General features: G+C 35.4%; 1 protein-coding gene across 1 annotated transcript in view; it reads right to left on the bottom strand.

Annotated features, from left to right (window-relative positions):
- Positions 1-744: 744 nt before the first annotated feature.
- LOC306948437 (macrophage mannose receptor 1-like) overlaps positions 745-13874 on the bottom strand; it is a gene marked incomplete at both ends in the record, with an annotated part of 48826 nt that continues 35696 nt past the window's right edge. Inside the window, 10 exons of the mRNA XM_079538069.1 lie at positions 745-986; positions 1275-1328; positions 3878-4045; positions 4278-4394; positions 6332-6484; positions 7262-7427; positions 8390-8619; positions 9622-9724; positions 11402-11571; positions 13468-13582. Coding sequence (XP_079394195.1) covers positions 745-986; positions 1275-1328; positions 3878-4045; positions 4278-4394; positions 6332-6484; positions 7262-7427; positions 8390-8619; positions 9622-9724; positions 11402-11571; positions 13468-13582 — 1518 coding nt within the window. The remainder of the gene's footprint in view (positions 987-1274; positions 1329-3877; positions 4046-4277; positions 4395-6331; positions 6485-7261; positions 7428-8389; positions 8620-9621; positions 9725-11401; positions 11572-13467; positions 13583-13874) is intronic.

The following is a 13874-nucleotide window of genomic DNA, read 5'->3' as shown; positions in this document are numbered from 1 at the left end:
CAAGCCTTCAGAATGCATACTGGTAATGTTCCCCCTCCCCCTCATTAACTGCCCTGATAAGAAGGAAATTTTACTGTTAACTTTGTTGCCTATCCCAGAAAAGTCCCCTTGCAGCCAGCAAGAACTCCAACCAACCAAGCTTTTTCCATTTCAAAGGCCTGTCTCCCATTTTTACCTGATCAAATCATAGAAGAGATAAGCAACGAGAACTAAATACTTGTTCTCCACATTGTGTGAAATCACAGGAATTGGAATTTTGCTATGAAAGGATTTTTTCAGACTCTTGGTTTCAAAGAGGATGTCTAAACACAGGTTTGTTACTTAGCAACTATCACTGTAGTTATGCCACTGGGAATACTCGAGTCCTGGCAGAATTAGAGATGTTTTTTGAATAGCTTGAAGATTCTGTGTATCACTACATGGTCTGAACTGATTTTGGTGCAGAAATTTCAAATCTTAACAGCTTTCTTAAGAGAATCTACCTAAATTCCACTTTCTTTACTGCATCCATTTCTATTGTTCCATTCAATAATTAGCATTATCTTTTTCCTAAGATCATGAGATCTGAAACCTTACACAAGTTATGAAATAAACATATTAGCTGTACGTAATATTATGCACACACTGAAACTGGCTAATACAGTATTTGCACTGAGAAAATATGCAACTGTAGTTGCATAATTTTATTAAAACAAGGCACATTACATTACGTATTACATTACATATTACATCAATTTTGTTATACTATAGTGTCGCATGTTCATTCCGTTCTATGTTGGTCACAAGATCCTTTGTGTCTCCAGTTCCATCACTATTAAAATACAAATTGTTCTCAAAGCTGTCATTTGTTGACAAGCGATTCTTTCTTCTTTTGTAGAAGAGATAGCCTGCAAGGCTGCTTCCAGCAAGGATGATGACGACAACAATAACTACAATTCCTGTTTTACCATGGCTTAGAGTAGGGGCCTCCTCATCCTTCGTCATTGCTGAAAACAAATATAAATAATAAGTTGATTTTAAAAAGCTAGCTGCATTTCATATCACAAATTTTTATTTTAAAGTGTTGTTCAGATACTCATTGGAGTATATCATTGTCTACTAGGAAATGATGTGCTCCTAGAAAACACCCAACTACTTGGAAAAGGTAGGAATATGTAGAAGATCCTACAGAAAATGTAGGATGCATGATATAAAATATGATTTTTTTTTTTTTAAATGATCTTCCACTTGATACTTTTTTGTCTACCTAAAAGAAAATAAGCAAGTATCCTTACCCTCTGTAGGCATTTCAGCTGGTGGCATTTCAGCTGATGGCAGTATTTCCGTTGCTGGCATTTTGAAACATTGAAGAAGAATTATGTTATTATTACTTTTTTATTTATTTATTTTATATTTAAATTATGCAATTTGAAGAATCATAGTGAAAATCATATTCAGAAAAATATACAGTAATACAAATCTCACACAAAGCTCTACACATATACCAAAAGTCAAAGCACAGTGGTCTATAGTACTATGGTCTCTCATGTATGAATTTACATAAACTAGCAGGATAAATATACCAAATTGAACATCAAAGAATATCAATGAACACTATGGGGGCAGATTCCCACACCAGTGTAAAACCACAAGAAAAACTATACTGCTTCTTTAGGACAGACATGCTCAAACACGATCCTCACTGCAATCATAAATCCTTGTAGTACTCATCATTCTACATATTAATAGCAAATATATTTATTTTGCTAAGAGATGACTTGCCTAAACAGACAGTTAAGTCTATTCCTGAACTCCAAAGTGTCTTAGCATGTACTGTGTTCAGTTCTGAGCTCTACAGTTCAAGAAAGATAGGAAACTTCTAGAGAGAGAGCACTGAAGAGCTTCTAAGATGATGAGGGTACTGGAGCATCTCCCTTATGAGGAAAGGCTGAGAGACTTCAGCCTGGAGAAGTCTATGAGGGTATCTAATCAATGCTCGTAAATTTGAAGGACAAGTATCAAGAGGATGGGGCCAGGCTCTTTCCAGTGATAGGGCAAGGGGCAATGGGTACAAACTGGAACACAGCAAGTTCCATGAGGAAAAAGTTCTTTACTTGAGAGTGACAGAGCACTGGAGCAGACTACCTGGAGAGTTTGTGGAGTTGCCTTCTCTGGAGATATTCAAGACCTGCCTGGACACTTTCCTGTGCAACCACCTGTAAGAACCTGCCTTAGGCAGGAAGTTGTACTAGACAATCTCCAGAGACCCTCCCAGTCCCTACAATTCTGTGATTCTCTGACATCTTATAGTGAAATGCCATGAACATAATATTTCTAACCAAGTCCAATCCACTAGCACCTGTAGAACTGATGAACTGTTGTTTAAACTACCTACTTATTTACAAAACTATAAGTTAGATTATTCATGCAATAGATCAGCTCCAAAATTTCAAGTTACTGAGATAATTTCTACCTTAGCAAGTGGAACAGGAAATAGCATCTATTTTACAGGAAAATTTCAGTCAGTTTTGCATTTGCAGCCTTTTCAGAAAGCAGCAAACATTGCAAGGCACTGTGAAAGAAACTAAGTAAAATGATGCTTCTAACACTCCATTTAGCACTACCAGAGTTTTGCAAAATTCTGCTGACCTAAGCTACATTACTACAGCAGCATAAGACTCAAACAAGACCTGTCCCTCAGTGAGCAACTATGTAATCCTTGCGTTGATACTGGCATTGCACTGACTCAATAACATTCCAGCTCAGGAAGCTAGATTGGTTGAAGCTAATCAAAACTATTTTTCACCTGTTTCACCTCTCAGAATTGGTTTAGTATCAGAACAGGTGAATAACAGTGTCAGTAAAAAGAAGAGACATGAATGGTTGAAAAGAAAGGGGAGGCCATTAATTGCAACATTTGTTATCTGCCTCTACGACTATTTTAGTAAAAGAATAAAAATAAATTGTCCTTTCATTTTCCAGTCACAATGTAAAAAGACAGATAGTAAACTCTGAATGGATGACTAAGCCCAACAGTTCTACAGTATTTCCTGTGAAAGATACAGTCACCATTACAAGTATCTGAGTAAGTCACGAAAATGCAGCATGAAAGCAAATTCTTAGGAAGGACAGCAGAATTTCTCTCATTTTTAGGGAACTGAACATCTCAGCCCCTAAATGTATTTTGTTCTCCTCAGTAAATATTAGTAAGAGATTGTAGATATCGCAATACAAACTGGAAGAAATGAGCGGTATGAGTTTTAGGAAAACATATGCCCTAAATGTGCCAGATTTGCACATTCTGTTATTTCAGGAACATTATAGTTCATTACATACAAACTATGCTATTTGCCTTAATTTTCATTTGCCTTCTCAAAACAGCAAAACATAGAGATAAAATATCAAAATTGATTGTTAATTCACAATTTAAAAATAATCAATTAACAGAAGAACTGCTTTACACTGGGAAATAACACACATATGAGCCTGCCAGATGGAAACGAGTAAAGGTTATCCCCCCGTACTAAAAAGAGGGGATTTCCTGAGGAATATATTTTCAAATAAACTAATCTGTGTGTGCAAAGAACATTAACAACATGATAACTGAACAACTGTCAACACAAAACAGGCAGACTCGTAAAGGGCATACACTAGGAACAGTTGAGATAGAAACAGAATATTTTCAAAACAATTCAAAGGGATCTAAATGCTAATCAGCCCTTCTACTTTCCTGCAAGAGTTATTCTTTCTTTCTGTTGGCATGCAAATGTCGTTCTCTTCTTATTTATAAAAACCCAAAATGCTCAGCTAAAATGCACTGTGTGTAAAAGTCATCTACTAATACTAGCACACGATAAGAATACTCCTTACATTAAAAAAATATAAACATAGCACTTACTTTTTAGCTTTTTACAAACATAGCCTTTGTAGGAAGTGCAATAGATATTATTCCAGTATCCAGAGTTTGCATACATTTCAACACAGTGCTCATTTTGTTGAGGGGAAGGCTCTCCCGTATTCCAGTTGACAAAATTCACCGCAGTGTTGTCTAGCCACAGCCATTCCCCTAAGTGGGAAAATATTGAACACACTCAAAAACAAGATAGCATTCATTTTCTGCTCTGCGTTTATTGCCTTCTTGAGAAATCTACTTGATTACTAGCTTTCTCTATTACCTTTTCTAATTTCTCTTGAAATGCAATAGAGAAGCGTAATATAAATTTTTCTAACACCTATATCAAACAGTTTATGGCAATTATTCATTAAAAAAAAAAAAAAGTCAAAATTAAAGATATTACCATCTACATTTCTGTACATTCCAGTCCAAAATGTTGATGTCTTCCCTTCCAGTGGTTCAATTATGTATGTCAGAAAGCTGGCTTCAGCTGAGTCTTCAACTGATACCAAAGAGGCACCTGCAATATCCAAAGAGAACAAAGATCTCAAAGTCTTACAGTGCAATGCACTCTTGTTGTCAATCTTATTTTTACCACTGATTATCTGTGCCAAGTTCCAGGTAGGTTTTGAAATTCAGAATAAAACCTAATTTTTGATAATATCAAATGAAGAACTCATGTATTTTTGCTGATGTATTTCTTACCATTTCTAAGGCATTGCACTAGCACTATTTTCTCATCACTGGGAAATAGCAACAAAACTGAACAACAGCTTAGGGAAAAATACAAGCCAATATGTTACACAGTAATAATTTCTACTGATGTTTTAATATTAAAAAGTCTCGACACAAAAATCACAAGATTAAAGTAAAAAGTAGCTGTCTCTTCAGTCTGTGCACAATTTAACTTCACATATAGATGATTAAGTATTTTCCAAGCCTTTGTATAGATCATGTATAGCACATTTGCTGGCTTTCTGAAGCACAATCATCTCTGAAACTCTTCAACTAGGTCTTGTTTATTTCCCTATATTCTGACTGCAGTCATTATAGAAAGAAAAATCATGCTGGTCATCTGTTGCCCAGTTAGCATGGTAGATATCCCATTAGTCATTCACATACAATACTAGGCATTCCGCCATAATGATTCATTCTGTTTGATGCTGTGGCAAAGTCAAGACATCACAGCATGAAGCTTGCAGTGTGCCAGCAGAGAGAATGAACTATGTAACCTTGTTTGGAATGTCATTAAACACTAAATGAAGACCATCGTCAGCTCTATTCTGTGTGAGTCTACAATCCAGTCAATACTACAACGGTTGCTTTGATTGGGCTACTGAATATTTGAAGGTATTTTTCTCAGGTAAGGAAGGTAGAGTTAAAAAGAATGAAAATATGAAAGAAATGGGGAGTACAGTTGAGCTAGAGATAAATTCTAAAAATTCTATTGTGGATGAGATATAATTGGAAAATGCCCAACTGCAAACAAAAAACAGAGTGCAAGTAGGGACAGCAAAATATAGGAGAACATGAACGTTCCTCTTTTTTCACTGTAGTCTTCATGTTTTTCTACTTGTTCCTCTTTTGCAGAATGATTCAGATATTTTGTTACTGTTACGTTTGTCATGAAAAAACTTCTCTACACATCCTGAACACAGAGAGACATTAGCAGAGGTGGTACCCAAGAAGTACCATTCGTTGGCTACTCCTGATTAATCAAAGAAGCCATCAGCCCACCAAAGACCACTTTTCCCAAGCCCAGAGAAGCAAGAGGGAGAACTCAAATTATGGACTAGAGAAAGGTACACCATCCTGTACAGTTCTGTTCTAGGGCCACTATACAACAGCCTCAGCACCAGTGTCCAAGCGTTAAAGACATCAAGGCAAATAAATGGCGAGTTGAATATGAGTCAACTGCATGCCCTGACAGCCAAAAGGGCCAACCACATCATAGAGCATATCATGCAGAGAATAGCGAGCTAATCAAGGAAGTGACTGCCCCACTCTGCTCTTCAGTGGTGCAGCCTTAACTTGGGCATTGGGCGCAGGCCTAGGCACCACAATATAAGAAGGAAATTAAACTATCAGGATTCAAAACAGGAATAATCAAAGTGCAAATCATATCAGGTATGCAAATGATAAACAATTCCACTAAACCAAGATTTAGCGATTGCTATTTTGTGATGAAATTGACTATCTCCTCGCAGGGCCAAAGGACAAAGTTTCCTCTTTTTGATCTCCATTCCAGGCCACATAGCTCTTCTAATGCCTGGTACACATAAAAGGCAGCATCTACCAGTGGTAGACAGCTATTTTTCATCTCTCCAAAGGTAATAATTAGATTTAACTGTCCAACACTTGGACCATTCTTGAAATTACAAAATGTATATTGCATGTTCAGCTTTCCACAGAGAGAAAAAAGTCCAAAAGATGAGCTCTTTAATTGATGATACTTACCCAGTCGAAGACATTCTAATGATGCCTGAGCCCAGTTCCTTGTTGATGAAGATTCTATATAGTAACAATGACCTCGGAAAGGAATCCAAGAACGGTGTCCTTCTGATTCAGGACACTTCCCTGGAAGCTGAGGGGGCTCAGTAGGAGCTTGAACTGTTAAAAAGAAAAAGAAGCAAAGGGAAAGGAAAAAGTTTACAAACACATTGTCCTATACATTCTTTTATCACAGACTATTCTAACAGAAAATTAGAAAACTTATTCAAGTGTTTAACAAAAGTTAACTTGACAGATTGTACTGCTTACTGCAACACAACAGTAAAATGTCCTTAATCTATGAAAAAAAGTATTTCAATTGCAGCCTTGAGAAATCCAATTTATCAAAGAACCCTAGCACACTTATGCTTTAACACATTTTTGTCTCTACTCTTTAGTCACTGTAATAGCTAATTTGGGGGGGGGGAGGGGGGAAGAAGAAAAGATTTGAAGGAGCATTTGTAAACGTTTCAGTAATTTCAATGTAATTTATTGTTCAGCTATAAAGGAAAAACCTGGAAAGCTGCTAAGAGAAAACACCTCGTGTAACTCTTCATGGCTTAGTCACTCAGCCATTCTCCTTTAACACCATACCAGTGTGGCCACTATTCATTACCTTTTGATTCAAGTTCCTTCATTTTTTTTACATGATGATATCAGAATAAAATTTATATATAACTATTAATGTAAAGCAATGGCTACTCAGTCACACTAGCTTTGTTTTTTTTGTGTTGGCCCTCACTTTAAGGCAGATTCTTTAATTTCAATTGAATTTAAATAATTTCATTTGTTTTGTTCTTGAAATAAAACACAGCATCTTAATACATATCAACATACCACCCAGCACGATTAACTAGACAATCAATACAATTGCAATAGTTAGATTCCAGTTCTTACCATCAGGCTTTTTGCAAACAGAGAAGTAACTTTCATTGCAGGATCCCGTCTTCCAGGATCCAGAAATGTCTAGATAAACACAGCCTATTTTTTGCTTTGGCTCTCCTTCAGCCCACTTAGTATACTTCATTCTCCAGTTATCAATCCACTCATAACGCCCATTCGTCTGAAAATGAAAGCCCAGGAATTCAGTATTAACCATTTCTTTGTCAGTCAAATATCTGTTATGAAGATGCCTGTGCAAGAAGTTTTCATTTAGGGCAAAAAATGATTTTTAGCAAAAAGAAGTGCAGATTAAGTGACACTGAATGAATTCTAAAATTAACAAAACTCTTAACTTGAATGTACTAATAATTTAATTTAAAATAGTTTTTAGGAGTAAAGTGGGAAGAGTAATTTTTTTCCCCTTGGGCTTCAAGAAATATAGAATATTTTATGTTAAAGTACATTTAAAAAACAATTTATCTCCTACCTATGCTTGTGAAAGCAACTGAATAATTCAGTTTGGTAAGTATGAAGAATATTTTATTATTTAAGAAATGGTATATTATGCCCACTAGTTTTTACTGCCTTTGTGTGTTAAGCCAAATGGAGGGAATGCGGGACGAGTGCCTTTGCTGAGCAGAAAAGAAGGCTTAATTTAATACAAGAATGTACCTGAATATCAAGGAAATGGGAGAAGGCAGACAAATAAAATAAGATAAATCAATTATTTAATAATTTGGCTAACTATCATCAAAACGTTGGAAGAGTGACTGTAACAGAACCAATGTTACCTTAGAATAAATGATTTTCACTGTACATCTTAAAATACATGGATTTTATCTCAAAATAAACACTATACACTCTCTACAAAGAGATAATTCAAAATGCTAGCCTGGAGTGTATTGTTTGGAAATGCATAGAGCTTAATGTCACAGAAAAAGTACTAGAAGTATGTATGCTGCATACAATTTAGGAAGAGTAATGGAAAAGTAGAGATCTCTACCTGTAGATCTGACAGTGAAAAAAGTATTTAGGACCAAGATATTAATTTATAAGTTAAAAATATAAAGATATGACTTTGCATTTTCTGATTTTTTCCCATAAGAAAAGCAACAGCACACTCAAATAATTTGATGCTCTTACCACATTACTGTTAAGGCCAATCCATATAGGTACCCCATACTTTAATATCTTTAGCCACAGGAATGAATGACTGTAGGGGTCTAAGATGCTGGAAAGGTCAAACTGATCACGTTTGCAGTTTTCTCGTGCATCTTCCCAATTCATTTTAGTACGGATGAACAGATAACTACTGTTCCCATAACGGATAATGCTTTTTGGGTCTGTAGTTGTAGAAGGGATAAACTCAGCATCTGTACAATAAAGTAAGAAAAAACAGCTCATATACTAGTCCAAGAGGTGATTATGATTTGCTTTTAATTGTAAATAAGATACAGCATCCTGTCTCTTTTCTACATTTCATATTCCCTGACCACCATGGGTTGAATGTGCTATTCTGTAGGCCAGACTCTGTAATAAAAATCAATTACAGAGCTATCAAAAGGAAAAAAGCTGTCTAGAGCAACTCACGACAAAAAGTGAAGGAGCATTCTGTGTAATCTTCCAGAACAGTATAATTTAAATTGGGAATAACAACTTAAATGAATTGGGAATAGAGTATGACACAACTTTTCATCAACAGAAGTGCTTTGCTTGTTGTTTTCAAGAGATCTTTTTGCCAGAGAAAATGTAAACTACAAAATAGACCAGCTCTTACAAATCAATCTGATATTTAAAGTCAGGTTTCATTGCTTTTTAGTTTCCTTTTGGAGGTAAATCACCTCAAGCTCACTGTGAATGAGTTACATTCACACTCTAGACAGTTCATGCAGCTTGTACAATTCAGCATTCCCCAGAATACATTCTAAAAGCCAATATGTTCAGAAAATGACTGACAAAAATCACAGAACAATTATCATTCGGATATATTTCTGATATATCGGTTTCTTAAAATGCATTGTTTTAAGCTATAATACTATGTACAGCAAAATTAGAACTGCTACTGCTGAAAAGCAGCCATTGATCTGCAGGTACCACCCTCACAGTGAAATTTCATACTAAACACGAATACTTAGATATAAATTCCAGCTCAGGAAGTTAGTAACACAGCATCTACTGGGAGGAATCAGCTGGGAGTAATCTCTAAGTTGACCTTCGGTCTGACAAACATGATACTGATGTTCCTGACTGAAAAGCAATTTGTTGAATGTGTCTTTATTAAGAATGAAATCATGTTGAAATCCAGCACTTAACACCTCAGCAAGATCCTACAAACTCATAAGCTTTGATTATACTTTAAAAGAAAACAGCAATACCTGCTTTAATTTGGCATATATATCCTCTGTTGTTATCACAACTCTCATCAGCCCACTTCCCTGCTTCCTTAACAGGATTATTTCTCATGACAACACAATCAGCCTTGGGGCAAGAAGATACAAAATCAGTTACAAATAACTAGAAAATATAAATAAGAAACTTCAGTCTCTCACTTTTGTCTTCACACAGAAATAACATTCTAATTTTATTTTCATATCTTCATAAGTTTTTAATGATGTGGAGTTTCTGTTCCTCTTGCCACTTCGTGAGTTTCTTAATGTTGCTCTATCTTGAGCAACCTTGCGGTGAATAGGCAGACAAGAACTTTCTGGACCCCCCCCATCTCCGGGCATACAGCATGAAGAAAAGGAAAGCCACAGACAATTTAAAGAGAAATTAAATCAACTACTGTAGAAAAGATTAACTTTGCTCAAGAAAAAAAAAAAAACAAAAACAAAAACCCAGGAACTTCAATGGACAATGTCACATTTCTGAAATATCAGTCTCTTTAAATTTCTTATTGCAAGCTATAATACTAGGCAGCAAACTCAGGACATCTGCTACTCAAAGGCAGCCTTTGAGTACCACCTTTACAGTGAAATTTCAAATTCTACTACAGGGACACAGTATCTAGAAATTTTGTTAGCACATATTAAACAAAGACTGTCTAATACACTATTTTCTTAGTAAATTTTGTTATCCAGCAAAAACTATACAAAGAAAAACTTATAGTAATACATAGTAAGTAAAATGCACTAACATTTAAATATCTCCAATTGAAAAGCTGCAAAGTACTTTTATAAACCATGATATGTTCTTTCTTTTTGCTGAGATGAAGTAAAAATAAATTTGAAATTTATAAAATAGAGACTAAAATTTTTCACAGGTGACTTCACAGAAATCCTAATACTTCTCATTAAAAGAGAAAAAAAATTTCCCTAATAAGGATACGAAGCTCAGAGGTGATACCTTCAAAAACAGGAAAAAAACATTATACATAAAACTAAGATTTCTGTGGTGAAAACTTCAATCAAGAGAAAATACAGCTAATACTGTAATTGAGAACTATGTAAATCGCATAAGATTAGCAAGAGGGACTCTATGACCTATCAAATTAGTTTGTATGACAGCAAAATAGGGGAAGTTTTGTTTTGGTTTTTTTTTTTTTTCATGAAACTTGAATGTCTAGCTTTTTACAAAGCTATGTGCTTCCTACAAATGTGACTGACACAATTTGCTTGTGTGTATGTAACTAAATATTGCAAGCTGCACACCAACTGAGAAACCCCTACGTTCAAGGCATTGCAATGGACAAGGAAGATGTGTTTATTCAGCACACTATTTGGACAATGTCACAAGGTGGGAATCTCACAGTCTTTTTAACAAAGCCTGAGAAAAGGCAGGGCAAATACAGGTGCTCTGGAGCCTTCAAGGACATATAGAAATGAAACCTGAAAGCAATCTTTGCATAAGCACTATAGCACATAGCACCTGTCAACAGCTAACACAGCAACTTATTGGATTTGTATGTGTAAGGTTTGTAAGTGATCATTTTATCAGTGCAATACGTAACACCATGAATAACACCTAAAGTAATGCTTAAAAATGCCAGGTTTCTGGGGAAAAAAAAGAAAACCAACTACGGTGAGGTCAGTGCTGCTAGTAAATTCTATAGATATGAAACTAGTAAACTGAGCAGTAAAGTTTCAAATCCCAGCAAATGCCTAAGCACATAATCTAAAAGCATTTATCAATGGATAGCTTGTGATTGCTATTTACCTGGCCATCGTATGAGTAGGATCCCATATGTCCTGATGGGAAGCCTTTGGCCCAATTTGTAAAGTAAACCCCTGTTCCATCTGTCCAGAGGAACTTCAGCTCATGATTTATATCATTTAATCCAATCCATGTGTCAGTAAGAAAATCTTTCATATGGAAGGTGAGGAAAGCTAGAGTTGAAGAAAATAATAATTAAAAAAAGAAAAAAGAGAGAAAGAAAACAAGAAATATTTTCCATATTGGTGAAGGGTGAACCTAGGTGTCAGACTTCATTGTCATTAATGGCATCTAGTGATATTAAGTATTTTACTAAAATAAAGAACAGTTTATTACTGGCAAGACAAATAGATATGATAAAAAGGAGGGGACTTTTGAATTTAACAGATAACCAACATATATACCTGTTGCAATGTACTCAAGCTAAACATCTAAACTTGTAGTGGGATGAATTCCAAAAGTATAACAGGAATAGTTTTATAGGGTCTCAAAACATTTTTGAATCCCAATTCTACAACTGATTTAGAAATATGAAGTGGTGTAGATTATATACATTTTTTATAATCCCACCAGAGTGGTTATGTTATTGTGGCATCATAGAGACAACACAACTGAGCATCAACCACTCATGCAGCTGCATTTATAATAGCAGAACTGTTTCCTCACTGGAGAAAGTGTAGTAAGTAGCCTGAACTGCCATAATAAGCAACAGAATGTATGAGAGAGATGCTTTAAAATGAGTCTCAGAAGAGCAATTACCACAGCTTTGCAAATTCCAAGAAGGTGCTTGTTCATCCTAGCTAGTATGGGTAGATGAAAAACAGAGCAGGCTAGGTCAGCTGGCATTCATCAGCCCACTAGACCACAGTAAACCAAACAGTTTGCTAAAATAAAATTGCTAAAATAAAAAAATTATGATGACTTTTGCCAATCGCTAGTCAACATTATGAGCTCATTCTTCTCTAAAAATAGATAAATTTGTCTACTCTACCCACACATCATCTTTCAGTCTTTTAAAATGAATGCAACTTACTTAACATTTCCAAGAGTAAGACCTATAAATTTCCATGCCTAACGTTAGCATTCTGCTCTGCAAGAAACTGTAACAAGAACTCAAGTCTTTATACTTACACTATCAGCACTAACAATAGTTTAGTTGGTCATTTGTAGTTTTATTGGTCATTTCATTCTTTCCCAGAATTCAAGCCCTGCATGAGTCATCTGAGAAACTGTAGTTTTATGTTAGAAAAGAATTTAATCATGCTCAATAAGTCTGTGAAAGTTTGACTCTTCATCTCTTCAAGTGTGGAAAAAATTAAGTAGTGCTAAATTCATGTTAGCAATCTAACATTTTAGCAATTAACTAGTTAAACTAGTTAACTGCTCAAAGTGCAACTTGTTTTACAAAATATAACTTTTCAGATCTTTTGAGTTCACAAATAGTATGCATTATGCAGTATCTATTTCTCAGTGTAGTTTAAAACAATATTTCTAAAAAGAGAAGTTATTAACATCTATCAAAATCTCTCCTAATTTAATGCATCATTTTTATTCAAGCATGGGATATCTGCCCATTTACCCAATCAACGATGTGATCCTTGTAATCATTAAAACAAGCTTCTCTAGTGAAAAGAATTATGCAACTATGAAGTGAGTAATGGCTAGGTGTATGATCAGTCAAACCCGTGCCCCAAACTGCCCAGAGACAGCAAGTTTTAATCCCAAAGGCATTCTGCTTGAGTTACAGTGGAAAACCTTGCAGTGAGTTAAAGCCAACTAGTGAAACTACATCACTTGGAATGAAACTTGCTGGGTCCAGCTGGCACCATGTGCAGGCAGAAAAAGCACTACTTAGGTCACCAAGATAATATGTATGCATCTCTAAGCCAGCAGTAGAATTTGGTAGATTCAGGTGCAGATTTCACTGTAAACTTCTAAGTATTGTATGTTGTGGAACCAAAATCAGATGCAAAGAAATCATTCAAACGTTGTCCATGTTTACACAAATACAACCATCTGTAAAAACTAAATGTCATCTCATCTGGTTGATATAGAACTATTTGCAGTACCTTGCACTTGTTCATTAGGGATAGCAGCCAGGTTTCCTCCTAAATTCATGCAAGCTGTTCGTGCGGCATGCCAAGTGACACGTTCATCTTCTGAAGATCCAAATATTTTGTAACACTAAAACGTGAACAAATCCGCCATTTATTACCTTTATTCCAACATCACTTACAGATTGAACATTGTTTCAAGCAAAGCAGGAAGGAGAAAATGTGGTGAAGTAACAGATTTAACTGGTACAAAACACATTCTGCTCAAAATGAACTTTTGAATTTGGTCCATTCTCTCGGTAAAATGTAAAGTTTCAAGAAAACATTCTCCTAAACAAGACGCATACTAGATTTCATTCGAAATTGGTAGAAAATAAGGAAAACCTGACTTTTAATGACAGACAACTAATATTGATAGCTCT

This window comes from Tetrao urogallus (assembly GCF_951394365.1).
Source record: "Tetrao urogallus genome assembly, chromosome: 7".
Classification (NCBI taxonomy): domain Eukaryota; kingdom Metazoa; phylum Chordata; class Aves; order Galliformes; family Phasianidae; genus Tetrao; species Tetrao urogallus.
Note: the sequence above shows the minus strand (reverse complement) of the source record. Positions and strands in the feature narration are given on the sequence as shown.